The 15,438-nt window shown below is 33.9% G+C and overlaps 1 protein-coding gene across 1 annotated transcript in view; it reads left to right on the top strand.

Annotated features, from left to right (window-relative positions):
- The window catches only part of CNTN5 (contactin 5), a 1,102,248-nt gene that overhangs the window by 1,001,166 nt on the left and 85,644 nt on the right, over positions 1 to 15,438 (top strand). Inside the window, exon 19 of the mRNA XM_073904019.1 lies at positions 11,130 to 11,288. Coding sequence (XP_073760120.1) covers positions 11,130 to 11,288 — 159 coding nt within the window. The remainder of the gene's footprint in view (positions 1 to 11,129; positions 11,289 to 15,438) is intronic.

The raw sequence follows: 15,438 nt of genomic DNA, 5'->3' as shown, positions 1-15,438 counted from the left end.
CAAGAATAGTATAGGCTAAGTGCTTTCTTGTTGCCATATGACAGGAGAAAGAACTAGCATATCTTTACAAGTGTCCATCCCTTCATCTGATTTTGCCAGTCTAGACCATGAACCAGCACCCAACATAAGAAGATTGCCATAATCTGACTGGCTTAGACCTAGCTTCCTGAACCAATCATGACAGGGGCAGGTGAGATTGCCAAAATAGGCATAAACTAATCAGGGCCACCCATAGAACAGGGGTTAATTCCCTACACCACACTGCAACAGGTGGAGTGAATATTAGGGAGTGAGCCACTTCATTTCTATCATACATTTCTACCTCCAAATTCATTTTCAATCAATAAAAGTTTGCCTCTGCTCATAATTATTTTTAATGCTCTGAAATTTACATTTTTTATGTCTGTGCTGAATCATGTGAAGCAGTTTTGAGTAGTAATAAATAGGACAGAGTTAAATCTCTGATACATATGAAATTAAGAATCAGAATTGAACCCTAGGTCCATCATTGGGGTGTTGTTGACCTTGAATGAGTCACTTGAACTTTCTGAGACTAAGTCTTCTCATTTGTGGAAAGGACGTGTTAATACCTGATTTGCTGTAAAGATTAGAGAGAAAGTTCATAACATTTAGCACAAGGCCTTCTACTTGATAGGTAGGCATTGAGTCATCATTTCAGGATTTTGTTCCCCATTTTACATTATAAGCTCCCCAGAAGATATTGCTTGTTGAATCTGCCAATAAGAGTATTTTTTTTCAAATTTTTTCACACCTATCCTTTTATTCTGCTTGAACCAAATGTGGTGCATAGGTTCTGATTTTTACTGGTAAAAAATGAAGCATAGTGAGATCATATGACATTGTCAAAATTACCAAGCTATTGAGAGGTCCAACCAGTGTTAGTATAGCTATTTACAAAGTAATTTTTACTTATATTACCCTATGTAATCCTCACAATAATGATAAGATTGATACTATCATCCCCTTTATAAAATGTAAGGAAATTGAGGCTTAATGAGGCTCAGAAATTTGCCCAAGTTTCAGAAACTTATACAGAGCTTACATAAAAATTCAGAATTGGAATAAGATTTTTCAGACTCTTTATCCAAATCTCTTTTCTTTAGATCAATTTTTCTTGTAATAAAAATTTCCTAGGCATTTTATACAAAATGCAATTCTGAGACTCTAGGTCACAGAAATTGAAATTTAGTAGCTATTGAGTAAAAAACGTAAAACTTGAGCAGAGATTTGAAATTTGAAGACTAAATAGGTGTTAAATGGTCAAAATGAGGAGAGACAAAAATTTCATACTGAGGGACTCATTACATACATGACAGATAATAAAGATAATAATAATAATAAGGAGAAGGGTAGATAGAATAAATGGTGAGCTTTACCAATTAATTGAGAACAAAACTGTTTTTGAAAAAAATAATTAGAACTGTTTATCATTCATTTCCATCTTTATCCACCCCTGGTAAAAATAGAGTTGGTTATTCTCATAGGACTGAGAACAGTAGGAAAGGGTCACTTAAATTAGTTTAGTAAATATTAAAGAAGTCTAAGAACACCCTCTAGTTGTCATAAAGAATGTAATGATGGTAAGGAAGTATCTGAGGAAAAAATAAAGAAGGAAAGATGCAATACTATATGAAGTTGGATGTTGCCATCCCAGTACGTCAAGAGCATTTCAGGACACATTTTCTTGTATAAATATATAATGTCAATAAAATCATACTTCCTAAATAGGGCATTCCATAAGTCTTCATAATTCTATTCTAAAGATGAACACCTCAGCAACTAGTTATTAATAGGTATGGATATGTGATGTGCTACAGAAAATCTATTCATGTTATTGACTATTACTTTTAAAATTTTTATTTTATTTATTTTTATTTTATTATGTTAATCACCATACATTACATCATTAGTTTTTGATGTAGTGTTCCATTATTCATTGCGTATAACACCCAGTGCTCCAGGCGCCTGGGTGGCTCAGTTGGTTAAGCGACTGCCTTCGGCTCAAGTCATGATCCTGGAGTCCCTGGGTCGAGTCCTGCATCGGGCTCCCTGCTCAGCAGGGAGTCTGTTTCGCCCTCTGACCCTACCCCCTCTCATGTGCTCTCTCTCTCTCATTCTCTCTCTCTCAAATAAATAAATAAAATCTTAAAAAAAAAAACAACACCCAGTGCTCCATTCAGTGCCCTCTTTAATACCCATCACCAGGCTAAATTTATTTTTTATTATTTTTTTATCTGAGTTCAGTTGAAACACAATGTTACATTAGTTACAAGTGTACAACAGACTGATTCAACAAGTTTATATGTTATGCTATGGTCACCAGAAGTATAGTCACATCTGTCATCACACAACGCTATCTCAACACCATTGACTATATTCCCTATACTATACTTTTTATTCCCATTCCATAACTGGAAGTCTGTATCTCCCACTCCCCTTCACCCATTTTATCCATGCCCCGACCTTTTCCTTCAACCACCAGTTCTCTGTATTTATAGGTCTGATTCTGCTTCTTATTTCCTTATTCATTTGTTTTTGTTTTTATATTCCACATATAAGTGAAATCATATGGTACTTGACTTCCCTGTCTGACTTATTTCACTTAGCATAAGAACCTTTAGTCCCATCCATGCTGTAGCAAATGACAAGATCTCATCCTCTCTCATGGCTGAGTAATATTCCTGTGTGTGGTGTTATGTATGTGTGTGCAAACACTTGGGTTGCTACCATACCTTGGCTATTGTAAACAATGCTGCAATAAACATAGGGGTGCATATACATTTTTGAATTAGTGTTATCATTTTCTTTGGGTAAGTACCCAGTACTGAATTACTGGATCATATGGTATTTCTATTTTTAATATCTTGAGGAATCTCCGTACTTTTTACCACAGTGGTTGCACCAATTTGCATTCCCAGTTTGCAAGAGGACATCCTCACCAACACTTCTTTTCTTTCCTTTTTTATTTTAGCCATTCTGATGGGTGTAAGGTGATTTGCATTTTTATTTGCATTTCCCTGATAATTAGTGATGTTGAACATCTTTTCATGAATCTGTTGGCCATTTGTATATCTTCTTTGGAAAAATGTCTATTCAAGGCCTCTGCCCATTTTTGATCAGATGATTATTTTTAGGTGTTGAATTGTGTAAGTTCTTTATATATTTTGGATATTAACCTTTTATTGACTATATCATTTGCAAATATTTTCTGTCATTCAATAGATTGCCTTTCTATTTTGTTGATGGTTTCCTTTGCTGTGCAAGAGCTTTTTATTTTGGTGTCTGCTTTTGTTTTCCTTCCTTGCCTTAGGAGACATATTTGGAAACACGTTGCTATGGTTGATGTCAAAGAAATTATTTCCTATGTTATCTTCCAGGAGTTTTATGGTTTCAGGTCTCACATTGAGATCTTTAATTCATTTTGAGTTTGTTTTTGTATATAACCTAAGAAACTTGTTGGGCGCCTGGGTGGCTCAGTTGGTTAAGCGACTTCCTTCAGCTCAGGTCATGATCCCAGGGTCCTGGGATCGAGTCCCATATCAGGCTCCCTGCTCAGCAGGGAGTCTGCTTCTCCCTCTGACCCTCTTCCCTCTCATGCTCTCTATCTCTCATTCTCTCTCTCTCAAATAAATAAATAAAATCTTTAAAAAAAAAAGTTGTGCAATTTCATTCTTTTTCTTTAATAAAATACTTCAAGAATTTGCATAAATGCTGCCAAAGGGAACACGGGTTTCATTGTTTTGCATATGGTTGTCTAGTTTTCCCAGTACCATTTATTGAAAAGATTGTCTTTTCTCCATTGTATATTCTTGTTATAGATTAATTGGCTATATAGAAATGGGTTTGTTTCTGGACTCCCTATTCTCTTCCATTGATCTATGTATCTGTTTTTGTGCCAATACCATACTGTTTTGATTATTACAGCATTGTAGGATATCAAAATCTGAGAATGTGATACCTCCAGCTTTGTTCTTTCTCAAGATTGCTTTTGTTATTTGGGGTCTTTTGGGGTTTTCTAGAAATTTTAGTATTATTTGTTCTAGTTCTGTGAAAAATGCTATTGGTATTTTGATAGAGATTACATTGAATATATAGATTGCTTTGAATAGTTTGGACATTTTAACAATATTAATTCTTTCAATCCATGAGCATGTATATCTTTCCTTTGGCTTTGTTATCTTCTATCACTTTCATCAATGTTTTATAGTTTTCAGGGTATAGGTCATTCATTCATTTCCTTGGTTAACTTTATTCCTAGGTATTTTATTCTTTTGGGTGCAATGTAAATGGGATTGTTTTCTTATTTTCTCTTTCTGCTATTTCATTATTAGTGTATAGAAATTCAACAGATTTCTGGGTATAATTATGTATCTTGCAACTTTACTGAATTCATTTATTCTAATAGTTTTTTGGTGGAGTCTTCAGAGTTTTATGAATAGTATTATGTCATCTACAAATAGTGACAGTTTAACTTCTTCATGAATATGGATGCATTTTATTTCTTTTTGTTGTCTGATTGCTATGGCTAGGACTTCCAGTACCATGTTGAATAAAAGTGGTGAGATTAGACATCCTTATCTTGTTCTTATCTTAGAGGTAAAGCTTTTAGTTTTTCACCATCGAGTATGGTGTTAGCTGTGGGTTTTTCATTTATGGCCTTTGTTATATTGAGGTATATTCCCTCTAAACCCATTTTGTTAAGAGGATTAAACTATTACTTTTTAATGAAAAGTTTTGTTATTATTTATATATTGGCTTTTAAATTGGGTCTGTGCAAAATGGTCCTTTGTACTGAATGGTTTATTACATGTAATTAAACTACATGGTAAAAATTAAAAATATCCCAGGGGCACCTGGGTGGCTCAGTCAGTTAGTTGTCCAGCTCTTGTTTTTGGCTCAGATCATGATCTCAGGATCCTGAAATCAAGCCCTGTGTCAGTTTCAGTGCTCAGTGGAGAGTCTGCTTGAGATTCTTTCCCTCTGCCCCTCCCCCCAAAATAAATAAGTAACTCTTTAAAAATTTTTCTAATTTACTGTTTGTGGCCTGATTTATTGAATTTATTTCTCTGCATTAATCTAATCTTTTAGACAGTAGCTAAATCTCATCCTTACTTGATTAGAAAGGCATGTTCAGGACTTTTTTCCATGAATGGTTGTCTTTTTCTGCAGCATGGTCCTGTATGTGTTTAGAAGTAAGAGGCATTTGTCACCAAGCAATATTTATGGGATTAAAAATAGAACCAATTTAAGATACCATGGCATACTTGGTATCAATTTTTTTTATTTTAGTTTTAAACAATGTAAGACCTGTTTAATGTTTTAAATCCCAACAAGTTTAATTGTCACTCGAGGCACGATTATTGCTAATTGAAAACCTCTGTATGAAAAAAAATTACAAGAAAGTCCCCAAAATCAAATTAAGTAAAAACAATGAGAATCTATATAAACTGTAAAAAATAGCATGTAACAATAGGGTTTTTTGTTAAATTAGTAGATGTCAGATTCAGGCAGAGAAAGTGATGCTTTCTAGGTGAGACAGGGCCAGAACAATTGGTTGGCATGGGGAGCCAGCTGCAGTCTTAAGAGGATTTTTAAAGAATTTTTCTTCAATACGGGTTGGACAATCCCATGGCAAGAACTGGTCGGCTCCACCAGTTGTTTTCTACAAGGAGAATAGGTAATGATTTCACAAGAAGTCAGTATACAATTTCCTATTTATTACCACATTTGTTTGTTACAATTTCCTTTGAACAGGAACTATCACTCCACTGGCTGTCAAGACTAAAGCCAAACCCTGTTTCAACACTTTTTCCCCCAAAGCAGGGGGACTCTTTTGTTTTTTTGTTTTGTTTTGTTTTTGAGGAGTTTTCCAGTTTCAAGTTCACCTTCCTCATCTGAAAAATAACATGGTTGGACTAGAGACTGCTGTTAATTTAAAAATTCCAAGGTTCTATAACATTGCTTAACTATCACATGAAGTCGTAGTTCCTTGTTTCATGTCCCCAGCCTAACAATAACAGCTTGAGAGGTTACAAAGAGACATATATTTTATTTGTTTTTCAGCTTTAAAAGTCAATGTCTTCTCAAGAGAAGAAAATTTTCTAACTGAACATTAGGTCAACAGAATGAGTTGATCTGATAGCAATCTAATAGCAATCCTTAGGGCCCTTGATTAAGAGTAAATTAAATTCATGAGAACATGGCTTCTGCCAGGGGCCTTTGTGCTTTGTCATTTGCTCAGCAGTCCTCACCTAGAAGAAATGAGGAGACTGTGTCCATTTTTCTAAATTACCTATTTTCAAATAAAATATTTATTTTAGTGACTCTATATAATGGCACTGTGTGTGGTGAGGAGGGTCCAAGGAGGACTTTCCAGATTCCTTCCCATCTGATACTGAATCATTACAGCTAAGTATAAAGTTAATATAGATTTCTGCTAAATGAGAGGCATCTGTATAATATTCACACACTAGCTACTATCACACATTGTCATCTATGAGATATTTATCTCTTATTAATCTATTTTCAAAGATATCTAATGTAAATTAGCTATAGCCTTTAAAGAGAGAATTTACTTCCTGATTTTTAAAAAAAGGCAAAAAATGGCAAAAATATGATCATTATTAAGAGGCCTTAAAAACAAAGGTATTGATTATATTAATATAATATTAATGTAATTCACTCCTAAATATAGACAGGAAGATAATTATAGCCAGCATTCAGTATATAATGTAAAAAAATGTGTATTTCTCTATAAGTGAGCATTATACTAATAAAATAACTATAAATCTCATTTTCACTTTTATTATGGTTGAAAATCATATTTAATCTGTCTTAAAAGGTAAATCACATCATTAATTTTTCAGAATATTTTTACAATAATATATTCATAAAAATCTTTGGATTTTATTTAATCTGTAAAAGCAAATCTCATAATTAATTTTTCAGAATATTTTTACAATAATATATTCATAAAAATCTTTGGGTTTATATGGATTTAGAAAAATTATCTGTCCCAGGCTTTCATAATTTATTAAATCATATGAAAAGACTTATTTGCTTCATTCATGGAGCTATTCTGTCAATTTTATTACCATCCTACTCAACTTGACTGAAAAAAACTGTTAAATATATTTTTATTTTCAAATGTATTTTAATTAAAAAAAGTTATTATTTTGGAACTTTGTCTTATATGACAATTACTTTATTTTAAAACATCCTTTACTTGTTAATTGTTGCACAATATGCCAAATTCAAAACAACTCCTCTGTCTTTTCTTACCTTCTTTTTTCCTTCTTAGCCCTTCTTTCTTTCATCTCTCCTTCTACAAATATTTATTAAGGGCCTAATATATGCCAAGTACTATATTGAATATTCAGACAAGTGGAAATTATGGAAAAATTATTATACCCAACTTAACAAGAGCTATAATGAGATGTAAAATATACTCCCCAAACACTTGAACATAACATTATCATTACCTGGCATTTGTTTTTTGTAAAAGATCTGTCTCTGCCACAAGATTTTAACACATCTGGAGCTGGAACCCTATCTTGTTCTCATATAAATCATTTCTACCACTCATCTCTCACCACTAAGCACATTGCTTTATGCATAATGGGCCTCCAGTAAATGTTTGGTTAAGCAGAATATGCTTACAATAGTACATACATACAATATGGAGGCTTTCTTTAAAATAATAACTTTAAAAATAATTTCAGATGCTTATTGTGCAGAATTGGAAAATCCAAACAAGTCAAGAATAAAATTCAAATCATCTACATCCTCATTTCCAAGCAATAATAACCATGATGTACACTTCAATGCATTTCTTTCTTTCTGGTCTTTTCCTTTATGTATTTGGGAAGTAACTGTACCTATATATTTACATATAATTTTGAATTCTAATTTTTTCACTTTTTGTATTGTGAACACTTCCCACATAGTAGATAACCCTAAATATTAGTCAGTTTAATGGCTGCCTAATATTTTATCATAAATTTTTATGATTTAAACATTACATGATTATTGGTCAATTACTTATTTACAGCGGTTTGTAATTATGAATAATTGCATGGCCACAGTCAGTGTCCTGGATACATAAATCTTGTTCACTCTCACTGATTATTTTCCTAAGGACTATACTTGAGAAAATAGCCACATATAGAAAAAAATACTTGGCTATTTATCAATTATGTTGTAAATTCCTTTTTGTTCTAGGCTGAAATTTTTTAAAAGATTCAGTCATTATTACTCATTGTTAAAAGAAATACACCTTTCTTTAAGAAAACTAATTTTAATATTTTTTAGACCATTAATACTCAGAAAGGCAAATTATTTTAACAAATAGTTATTTTCCACTACATTTCCTATCATGTCTCACAAATAAGTGGTTGTTAATGCTTTTTTAAGAGGTAAATAAATAGAAGAGATGGAATGGACCAGAATAAAGGGAACAATATAGAAGAACTTAATAAATGAGTTATGTTAGTAACTATTCCTATTGGATTGCATTAGCAAAATTTTAAGTCTTTTTTTCATAGCATTTTAATGATCCTCAAAAGTCATGCAGTGTCACTTCTACCATTGTCTTTTGGGTCAGTTAGTGACAGGCCAGCCTAGACTCAAGAAGATGAAAGAAGAGGCTCTACCTTTCAATGAGGGAAGGGCCTGCATGTACAGGGAGGAAGGAGTGATGGTGTCCATCTTATATACAGGCTGACACAAAGTCCTGAATGCTTTCTTCAAATGCCATCTTTATCTTTACCATATAATTTAAATGTGCCTTTCCTTAACCCACACTTTTTCTTTCTTTCATTCCTTCAATTAAAACTACTTTCTAGATTAACAATGAAAGGAGGAAAGACCTGTGTACTCCTTGCTTCTTTGGACAAATCAGGCTTTACAAACAGATTCAAATTCAAATCTTAGCTGTACCATTCACCAGTAGAATGACTTGGGCAAAAAAATCTTCTCAGAAGAATGGATTCTCTGATACCCACTGCCTACTATAACACCTAACATATAATAAGGTTATTGACTTATTTATTATTTATTGACTAACCAATCTCTGAGATTCCATTATGTCCTCTATGAGATAAGGAGAATAATGTCAACCTCGCAGTGACATAGAAATAAACGAACAAGTTATTGTTTGCAAAATACTTAATACAGGGCCTTAACACAGTAAAGTGAGGATTTGGTAACTATTAGTAATATTATTACAGTTAATATTCTCATCATTATTTATGTTATCAGCATTATAGTTGCTCTTTATATTTGTGTCACCACAGTCTAACAACTTGTTAGACATCTTCTTCATCCCCTCGATCTCATTTATTCACCTCGCCTCATCCTTAGCTACTGTTTTAATGCTTTAAACATTCATATTGATGACAAATCAAACATATTCTTCCATAAGTCCTTGACCTTGTCAACCTTAATCATATTCCCCACTTCACTCCAAATAAACACAAATTCTCACCCAAAAGTACCCTACATTTAAATCACAAACTCTGGAATTTTCTCTTCACAAGTTCAAATTCTTATATCTTCTCATCATGCTTTCCTTGATTCCTTTATTTTATTCTAGCTTATCAGCAACTTTCTGGTTTTGCTTGACTCCCTAGTCAACCCTGACACCATGGCCATTCACACCATTGGCATCTTTGATGATAAGCCAAACCAAATTTAAAAATTCCTAAACCTGAATGGACTCAATTGAAAAAAGTGTTCACTTCTCCTTTCCTAAAAATGTCATTTGCTTCATGAGCCTTTTAAAATTATTTTTCCATCTCCTTATTCCTTCCCTGTTGAAATTCTCTACCCACAGGTCTTTACTAATTGCCTCCATTTCTCCAGTACTCCACCATTTCTTAGCTCCTTATAGTCTAGTCTAGCTCAGCCCCTCCTGATCAGACTTTGTAATCACCAAATCTGACTCAGCAAAGTTAGACTAGAAAGCCAGGACCAGAGCCAGAGAAAGTAGTTAACTCAGTCCATTCAGATTTAAGAATTTATAGATTGGTTTGGTTTGTCACCAAAGATGCAAATGGTATGAATGACAATCAAGGTGGATTAGGGAGTCAGGTGATGCCAGAATGGTGCTGGTAGGACTATTTCAGAAAATAACTTAAAATACTTAAGAGCGTTTTGTGTTTGTTTGTTTTCATTGAAAATAAAAGCATCCTTGCAGCCTGAATTGTCTATACTAGAGAATAGAAGAATGTTAATAAGAAAATTGCCATGCTTTCCAGCCTCTAAAATGTAAACACTCTACATATCTTTAAATGCTATTAGATATCACTATTTTAGGAGTGATAATACAAAGGTATATTTCTCCATCAGATCACAGTTGTTTCTTGAAGCTAGAGTCTATATGCTCATGGATTGATTATCTCTATTCTATACCAATTTTTCATGAGCATAAGGAAAATAATCTCTATTCAGCACTCTCCCACTCCCACCAAAAATCATCACCATTATCATCATCATCATCAAAATCACACCTTCTTTTAATGCCCCACAAAATTTTTCCATGCCTCCCTTCTAGAATATACCCTTCCTTGGCCTGAACTATCATTATTCCAGAGCTCTTCACATTTCCCCTGTTAAAGTTTAAGCTACTTGATAGTCACATCACAGTATTTGCACACTGCAGGTTTCCTGAACATGAAAATTAGGCCCATAAACCTATACCTTTTTAGTAATGATGGGATCTTTTTTTGTTACTGATACCATTGCCTATCACTCTCTTTTGTTGCCTCTGTAAACTCTGGTTGATGTCAACAGTCATAGTTGATATTTAATTCATATTCTTGTGTATGTTTCTAATTATATTTCTCTTTTCCTATAAAATATAATGCTAATTGGTAATTGCCTCCAAGCACAAAATGTTAGGGAAAAAATCAAATCTATAATTAAGTTACCAGCAGAAATCATGGAAACTGCCTTGCATCCCATCTCTTTCTACTGTCAATTTCCACTGGTAAATATATACTTCATTAAGACGGTTAGACAGTTCGATTGTATCTTTATTGGAAATACAATTTCTCATGGCTCCTCATCGTGGCTTGCACTTAACTTTATCCATTCCCTTTTGCCTATAGGTCCCCCAGGCCCACCAGGGGTAGTAATTGTTGAGGAAATCACCGAAAGCACAGCTACACTCTCCTGGAGTCCTGCAGCTGACAACCACAGCCCAATCTCCTCCTACAACCTGCAGGCTCGAAGCCCATTCTCCCTGGGCTGGCAAACAGTAAAAACAAGTAAGAGGCTCTAAGGCAACATTAGAAGCAACCAGAACAGCTTCCTATGTCATGAGCTGTATTTGCTAGCAATCTTAGTGGGATCATTTTGGATTCTGGAAACTTTGTTATTTATTACAATATTAACCATTGTTTGCCTCTTTTTATAAAGCTATCTTGGTTTCTGGGTGCCTGGGTGGCTCAGTTGGTTAAGCATTCCACTCTTGATTTCAGGCTCAGGTCATGATCTCAGGGTCATGAAATAGAGCCCTAGGCAGCTCTGCGTGGGTGTGGATCCTGCTTAAGATTCTCTCTCCTTACTCCACCCCCTCCATGTGTTCACACTTTGTCTCAAAAAAAAAAAAAAAACTATCTTGCTTTCTTCTCTCAATTCCCAAGAAGGGATCACATCATTTATATTTGTTTGTTTATTGAAATAACTTTAAGCTCAATGGGAAGTTGCAAAAATAGTACAAAGATTTCCTGTGCATTCATTCCTCAGCTCTCCCTAAGTATAAAATTTTACATAACAATGGTACAAGTATTAAATCAGAAAATTGACATTGATACAATGCTATTAACTGATCTATAGACTATATTCAGATTTCACCAGTTTTTATATGGAGTTTTTAGTATGTAGTTCCATAACATTTTATGAAATTTTATTGCATAGACTCAAGTAACCACCAAGACAATCAGGTACAGGATTTTTCCATTACTCCAGTTCCTTGTGCTACCTATTTATAGTCACACATCTGTTTATTTATAAAAAGAAGATCTAACATAAGTTATGTCCACTTCTAAGATGTTTGTGTAATAGTTGCACTATTCTTAAAATCATTTTCTTGCCTGATAGTTTGCTTTCCATGTTGTAACCAAACTCCTATCTCTCCAAATGTAGCTGTCTACAGGGAAATGTGAAGTTACAATCACTTGATAGCAATTAGATACTTATTTAACATGTTGGTATTTAAAAGTATATAATTATCTATAAAATATAATCTTCAGAAGCAGTTGTCCATCCTGAGTAAGGATTTGTGATTTTGTTTTACTTTCTATCTAAATATAAAATGGATTTGTTTAGAAGGGAAATATAAAATCAGTAAAATCCAACCAAATAGGTAAGAAAGAAATAAAACTCACTATTTGCAGACAACATGATACTATATAGAGAAAACCTTAAAGACTCCACAAAAAAAAAAAAAAAAACACTAGAACCATAAATTAATTCAGTAAAGTCACAGGACACAAAATTAATATAAAGAAATCTGTTGCATTTTCTGTATTATAGTAATGAAGTAACAGAAAGAGAAATTAAGAAAACAATTCCATTTATGGTTGCACCAAAAATAATAAAATACCTAAGAATAAAGTTATCCAAGGAAGTGAAAGACCTATACTTTGCAAACTATAAAACATTGATGAAAGAAATTAAAGATGACATAAATAAATAAAAAGATATTCTGTGCTCATGGATTGGAAGAACAGATATTGTTAAAATGTCCATAGTATCCAAAGCAATCTATAGACTTCAGGTAATCCCTATCAGAATACCAATAGCATGTTTCACAGAAAAAGGACAAATAATACTAAATTTGTATGGAACAAGAAAAGACCCTGAATAGCCAAAGCAATCTTGAGAAAAAAGAACAAAACTGGAGGTATCACATTCCCAGATTTTAAGATATACTACAAAGTTAAAGTAATCAAAACAGTATGGTACTGACATAAATAGACATAGATCAATCAAACAGAATACAGAGCCCACACATATATAGTCAATTAATCTACATCAAAGGAGGCAAGAATATACAATAGGGAAAAGACAGTCTCTTCAATAAGTGGTGCTGGGAAAACTGGGCAGCTATATACAAAAGAATAAAACTGGACTACTTTCTTACACCATACACATTGGACTACTTTCTTACACCATACACAAAAATAAACTCAAAATAGATTAAAGACCTACATGTGAGACCTGAAACCATAAAATTCCTAAAGGAAAACATAAAGGTCATTTCTTTGAAATTTTTCTAGGTATGTCTTTGAAGGCAAGGGAAACAATAGCAAAATAAGACTATTGGGATTGCAGCAAAATAAAAAAACTTTTGCACAGTGAAGGAAACATTAATAAAACAAAATACAATCTACTAAATGGGAGAAGATATTTATAAATGATATATCTGGGAAGGAGTCAATATCCAAAATATATAAAGAACAACTCAACACACACACAAAAAAAACCCCAAATAATCTGATTTTAAAATGGACAAAGGACTTGAATAGACAGTTTTCCAAAGAAGACACACAGGTGACCAACAGACACACGAAAAGATACTCAATATCACTAATTATTGGGGAAATACAAATCAAAACCACAATGAGATACACACTTGTCAAATGGCTAGTATCAAGAAGACAAGAAATAACAAGTGTTGGCAATGATGTAGAGAAAAATGAAGTTTTTTTTAAAGATTTTATTTATTTATTTGAGAGAGAGAGAATGAGAGATAGAGAGCATGAGAGGGAAGAGGGTCAGAGGGAGAAGCAGACTCCCTGCCGAGCAGCGAGCCCGATGTGGGACTCGATCCCGGGACTCCAGGATCATGACCTGAGCCGAAGGCAGTCCCTTAACCAACTGAGCCACCCAGGCACCCGAAAAAAGAAGTTTTGTGCACTGTCACTAGGAATGCAAATTGGTGCAGCCACTGTGGAAAACAGTATGGAGTTTCCTAAAAAGATTAAAATAGAATTACCATACAAGGGGCACCTGGGTGGCTCAGTTGTTAAGCATCTGCCTTCAGCTCAGGACCTGAGCTGGGATCAAGCCCTGCATCAGACTCCCTGCTCGGCGGGGAGCCTGCTTCTCCCTCTCCTACTCCCCCTGTTTGTGTTCTCTCTCTCGCTGTGTCTCTCTCTGTCAAACAAATAAATAAAATCTTAAAAAAAAAAAGAATTCCCATATTAATGAGTAATTCCACTACTAGGTATCTACCCAAAGGAAAACACTAATTTGAAAACATATATGTACCCCTGTTGTTATTGCAGCATTATTTATAACAGTCAAGATAGGGAAGCAACCGAAGTGTCCATTAAAAATGAGAGGATAAAGAAGGTATGCTACATATACACAATGGGATAAAAAGGCCCTAAGAAAGAATGAGATCTTGCTATTTGCAACAATATGGATGGACTTAGAGGGTAATGCTAAGTGAAGTAAGTTAGTCAGAGAAAGACAAACACCATATGATTTCACTTATATGTGGAATTTAAGAAACAAAACAAACACAAAAAAAGGAGACAAACAAACAAAAAAAACAGACTCTTAAATACTATGAACAAACTGGTGGTTGCCAGAGGAGAAGTAGGTGGGGGGAAGGGTAAAAAGATAAAGGAAATCAAGAGTACACGTATCTTGATGAGCACTAAGTAATGCATAAAATTTGAATCATTATATTGTATACCTGAAACTAATACATCACTGTATATTAATTCAATTTAAAAAAAGAAAGAAAAAAGGAGAGAATGAAAGAAAATATAGACAACTCTTTTAAGAAGTTTTTTTGAAAAATGAAGTGAAGAAATCACATTTTGATATCAGCAATGTTATAATTTGCTTATGGGTTGAAGTGATACAGGGAGAAAAGAAAGGAATCCATGATGACCCCAAGATCTTGGCTACAACACCAATTATCATTCACCCAATAAGGAATAGTTCAGAAATAGGGGGTGGAATTTAAGGTTGAGAACCCTATCCAAATAGAAATGTCTAATAGCCATTGGACAAATGAGTTTGGAGTCTAGGGAGGTGGTTCATGGCTGAAAATATTGGCGTCATGACATACAGAGGGTCTTTAAAGCCATGAGACTAGATAAGATCACCAAAGAGTTAGTAGAACTGGGTGCATCTGGAAGATGAAAAGAAACCAGCAATGGATACTGATAAGGCATAGTGAGGTCAGAGAAAACAGAAGTTTTAAAAATTATTTCAAAGAAGAGAAAATGACTATGTCAAAGAATTATGTTAGGTCAAGAAAGATGAGGAACAGAGACTTAAGCATAGGGTTTTATTAATTAAAGAACATTGGTAATCTTGACAGGAGCAGTTATGGTAGAATGCTGGAGGTAAGAGCCTAAAAGGTGAACTCTCTTCTTCCCACCTTTATCTCTG

Source organism: Callorhinus ursinus, unplaced genomic scaffold (assembly GCF_003265705.2).
Source record: "Callorhinus ursinus isolate GAN/ISIS: 27379988/994484 unplaced genomic scaffold, GSC_fseal_2.0 scaffold19, whole genome shotgun sequence".
NCBI classification, from domain to species: Eukaryota; Metazoa; Chordata; class Mammalia; order Carnivora; family Otariidae; genus Callorhinus; species Callorhinus ursinus.
Note: the sequence above shows the minus strand (reverse complement) of the source record. Positions and strands in the feature narration are given on the sequence as shown.